The sequence below is a fragment of the Lemur catta genome, chromosome 11, assembly GCF_020740605.2.
Source record: "Lemur catta isolate mLemCat1 chromosome 11, mLemCat1.pri, whole genome shotgun sequence".
NCBI lineage: Eukaryota > Metazoa > Chordata > Mammalia > Primates > Lemuridae > Lemur > Lemur catta.
In genome coordinates this window covers 4,148,552-4,153,283 of record NC_059138.1, presented here as the reverse complement: position 1 = coordinate 4,153,283, position 4,732 = coordinate 4,148,552, and the positions used below count along the sequence as shown (strand labels likewise).

Sequence of the window (4,732 nt, the reverse complement as noted above, 5' to 3'; positions counted from 1 at the left end):
TAGAAAGAAATTATCTGGCCAACTAAAATATATATAGAAAAAATTAGCCGGGCATGGTGGCACATGCCTGTAGTCCCAGCTACTCGGGAGGCTGAGGCAGGAGGATCGCTTGAGCCCAGGAGTTTGAGGTTGCTGTGAGCTAGGCTGACGCCACAGCACTCACTCTAGCCCAGGCAACAGAGTGAGACTCTGTCTCAAAAAAAAAAAAAAAAAAAATCTTAATAGATATATTTATCATTTCCACCTGGTGCTCTACCTAACACCTATCAGATGCTCAGTTCATTTGGTACAAACCTGTTTCCACTGCTAATCTCTAAATTCCTGTCTTTGTATTCCTCACCACATTGAGCACAGCGTGTGCTCAGTAGACGTGTTAAACTGAGGCAGAAGCATGTTGCTCCAATAGGCTCTGCCTGAGGAAAGGAGGGAGGAGAGGAGTGAGGGAGGGAAGGACGAAGGGAGAATGCAGAGAAATAACTACAATTCTAAGGGCTGAGGGGAGGGTGGGGGGCCATTAGCATTTACACCGCAGGGCCCAGCTCAGCTCAGCTCACCGCAGCCTCCTACCCCCCTACCAGGAGGCCGCTCGCTTTGTCCTCCTCCAGGTCCATGTCTATTTGTACATCTGTGGGTTGTCAGCATCTTCCCCTCCCTTGTCTTTACCAGCCTCTGCCAGCTCAGTGACATCACTGGCATTGGGAATTGTCACACAGGCATACACACTGTGCAGCCTCCCACACCTGCACCCTGACAGACCGACAGGCACCTTAAGGAACCTGATAAACAGAACAAACTGATAAGGTAGCCAAAACGGCAAAGGCAGACAGACAGCAAAACATGGCTAGTATTACACAACACTGCAAGAGAAAGCAAAACAAAACACAGACATCATCTCTCTGTTCCCTCTCAACCATCCCCCCACCAAAAAGCCCAGCTTCATCAGGAATTTGAAGTGGGTAGGTATCTTCACCTGATTTCCTCTTCATGGTCTGCAAAGTTGAAACAGAAGTTTCAGGCCTGGTGCAGGGGTGTGTGTACCTCCACTGCTGACAAGGCCTGTCGTCTACCTGCTGGTGGGGCCTCCCCTATCCTAACCATTGTTCTGTGACCTCATTCCCTACCCCTGGTTCCATTTGCCACTTTGTGACTTCATCAGTTAAAGATCCTGTTTCAGCTACCAAGGTCCGGAGATTCCGAAGCCCAGTTCCTTTACAGAATCAATTCAGGGGCTGGTTTTAGGACTGAGCTCCTGCTGATCATCCCGGGGTGCACTCGGGAGCACCCATCCAGGTTGGCATCTTCATATTTCAGTTGATGGGCGTCTGGCTCCTTGTTTCCACTTACCCCTTGAGTACCTTCAGTGACTGGTGTCAAGGCCAACCCTGCAGCTGTTTCTAGAGCATGTCTGCAGCACACAGTGATCTCCCCTCCGCTTAGGCCACGGACAGCAGAGTCCCTTCAGCCCTGGCGCTGCCCCAGCGTTTGGAGCAGAGTCCGAGGGAGGGCCCGGGGAGCCTGGGGGAGGAGGGGCAGCACCTGCTGAGCAGCACGGCCGCAGTGCAGGCCCTGGCCAGTGTCATCCGGCCTTGCTACGGCCCGCATGGCCGGCAGAAGCTGCTGGTGACCACTAAGGGAGAAACAGTGTGCACGGGGCATGCTGCTGCCATCCTCAGGGCCCTGGAGCTGGAGCACCCAGCAGCCTGGCTCCTCCGGGAAGCAGCCCAAACCCAGGCAGAGAACAGTGGGGATGGCACGTCCTTCGTGGTCCTTCTGACAGAAGCCCTGCTGCAGCAGGCAGAGCACCTGCTGAAGGCCGGCCTGCCTCGCCCCCAGCTCCGGGAGGCCTACGCCACAGCCACCGCGGAGGCCCTGACCACACTGCCCATGCTGGCAATCCGATCTCTGGGTCCTCTGGAAGATCCATCCTGGGCCCTCTATTCTGTGATGAACACCCACGCCCTGTCCCACACGGACTACTTGACCAAGCTGGTGGCCCACGCATGCTGGGCTGCCAGGGAGAAGGACGGCAGCTTCAGGGCTGAGCAAGTCGGGGTGTGCACGCTGCAAGGGGGGACGCTGGGGGACTCGTGCCTCCTCCCAGGGTTGGCGATGTTCGGGAAGCTCTGTGGGCAAATGACCGTCGTGTTAGGTGGGGCCAAGGTGGCTCTCTTTGCTTGCCCCTTTGGTCCTGCCAGTTCAAATGCGCCGGCAACTGCCCGTCTCTCTAGTTCTGCTGACCTGGCTAAATTTAGGAAAGGAAGCGAGCAGTTAATAGAAAAGCAAGTGGCCCAGCTGGCAGCCATGGATATTAACGTGGCAGTGGTATGGGGGGAAATCGATGAGAAGAGCCTCACCCTGGCAGACAAGCACTGCATCATGGTGATTCAAGCCAGGTCCCGGGCGCAGATGGCTTACCTCAGCAAGGTGTTCAGCACACCTCTGCAGCTTCATCTGCTGCCTCCCCAGAAGCCAGGGAGGTGCCAGAGGGTTTACAGACAGGAGCTAGGAGAAGATGTGGCTGTGGTATTTGAGTGGGAAGGGACAGGCACACCTGCCCTCACCGTGGTCCTCAGGGGAGCCACACCCCAGGGGCTGCGGGGCGCAGAGCAGGCTGTCTACCACGGCATCGATGCCTACTTCCAGCTGTGTCAGGATCCCAGACTGATTCCAGGAGCAGGGGCCACGGAGATGGCTCTGGCGAAAATGCTGTCAGATAAAGGAAGCAAACTGGATGGGCCGAACAGTCCTGTGTTCCTCGCATTTGCCAGGGCCCTGAGGTCTCTTCCTAAAACCTTGGCAGAGAATGCAGGCTTAGTTGCCTCCGATGTGATGGCAGAAATGAGTGGAGTTCATCAAGTTGGGAACTTCCTCATTGGAGTGGGAGCCGAAGGGACTGTAAATGTGGCCCAGGAGGGGGTGTGGGACACCCTGACAGCCAAAGCCCAAGCCCTTCGAGCAGTAGCTGAGGTGGTGCTGCAGCTCGTGATGGTAAATGAAATTGTAGTGGCCAAGAACAGTCCCACGTATCCGCAGGTCTTGCCTCCCGACTCTAAGACAAAGAAACACTCACCTCCTATGAAGAACAAGAATCCTTGGAATGAATAAGTAACATCTTCAATAAAATGGGGATTGCCAAGGAGGGCAGAATCACCCCGAAAATGAATGTTTGCCTTATTTATTTCCTTCCTGTTTGGTACTTTAGAGTCAGTTTCTTTAGATAAAAACAACATGAGGGAACATAAAAGTTCTTTTCCCTGACTTTCCTTCTGATTCTTTTTCATTTCCTGTTTCTTTCCAATCAGATTCTATTCCTTTCCTATGACAACAGCAGGATTCAACTCTATTTTAAAGATTTTTAAATTGAGTGCCTCTCTGAGCTTTGGGGATGCAAAAAAAAGTACAGTAATCCCTTCCCAAGTACTTGAGCACTCCCAGCGTGATAGTCGAATGTATGTGGACTTATGTCGAGATGCCACTTTAGCACTCTGAAAACATCAGTGGCCAGTCATTCCTGCTGCGGTTATATGAAAACATAAGGGAATACCATTTTAAGGCAAAAAAAAAAAAGGTAGGAAAAGGAGCTGGTAGCAGGTGGAAATTTAATTTTTTTTTTTTTTTTTTTTTAAGTCTGGGGCATAGATCACAGAACACACATATTAGGACTGGGCGAAGGTTGTTGTGGAGGCGAGGCGAGTGCTGGGCAGAGGGGGACCCGGGATTGGATGTCCTGGGCATTAAAGAGGGGTCTGGTCTGCGCACAGCTGAGTGGGTTCCACACAGATTATCCAAAGCCTTTTCCACTTTAGCCATTCAAGTCACTCTGCCCCTTCTGGACAAAAGCAGAACCTAAGGGCAGAATCTAGGAAATGAGAAGCTGAAATCTCTAAAAACCCTTAAAACAAAAAAAGCATTAGACACTTGGGGAGAGACCAGACTCAAGAAGCCAATGTTTTATAGCATGCATATTAGCTGCTATTAATAAAGCAAAACAAAGTTTTAAGCTTCCTGCTGGAACTCTAAAGAAGTAAAGTCCTGAAAAGCTTTTAATGAGCAAAGGATAAGTAGAAATGCATATAACTATGTTCATTACTAATTTGAGAAATATAAAGTACCATTGATACACCTTTATGTGTTTTGTCTTCATCCTTACCTTTTAGTGATTATAACTAAGGGCTTTCCTATTTGCTATCTCTTGCTCTCAAGTTCCCAATTGTTCCCATAAAGTCTCAAACTCCATAATAATAGTGATGATGGCACAAATAGTCAACATTTCAAAGCAGTTCAAAGGCACTTTACATAAATTTACATAACAAGACCCAGCTCTACAAAAAAAAAAAAGGTGATTAGCCCTGAGTGGTGGTGCATGCCTGCAGTCTCAGCTACCTGGGAAGCAGAGGAAGGAGAATCACTTGACCCCAGGAGTTCCAGGCTGCCATGAGCTATGATTGGGCCACTGCACTCCAGCCTGGGTGACAGAGTGAGACCCTGTCTCAAAAAAATAAAAAAATAAAAATAAAATTATTTAATCACCCAAACAACTTTGTGAGAAAGAAACTTGACTATCTCTCAGTTTCGGGACACACCACTGAGATTTAGAAAACGTAATTGACCAACATTAAGTAAAACAGGGAAACCCATTCTCTCATGCATTGTTTTATTGCCCCAATCATAAATTTTTCCATTTTGGATGTTTTCCTATGATTAGGCAAGAAAGTATGTCTCAAAATGGCCC

General features: G+C 49.8%; 1 protein-coding gene across 1 annotated transcript; it reads left to right on the top strand.

Annotated features, from left to right (window-relative positions):
* The first annotated feature begins 984 nt into the window (after positions 1–984).
* CCT8L2 (chaperonin containing TCP1 subunit 8 like 2) lies at positions 985–3,118 on the top strand. Its single transcript, XM_045565115.1, has 2 exons — positions 985–1,020; positions 1,438–3,118. The coding sequence occupies exons 1-2, from the start codon at positions 985–987 to the stop codon at positions 3,103–3,105; spliced, it is 1,704 nt and encodes a 567-aa protein (XP_045421071.1). The 3' UTR covers positions 3,106–3,118.
* Positions 3,119–4,732: the final 1,614 nt, after the last annotated feature.

Excerpts from the sequence above, each read along its gene's own strand:
- CCT8L2 (XM_045565115.1), top strand. The coding sequence starts at position 985 with ATGGTCTGCAAAGTTGAAACAGAAGTTTCAGGCCTG. Across the intron at positions 1,021-1,437 it reads AAACAGAAGTTTCAGGCCTG|GCCACGGACAGCAGAGTCCC; the intron begins GTGCAGGGGTGT and ends CCCTCCGCTTAG.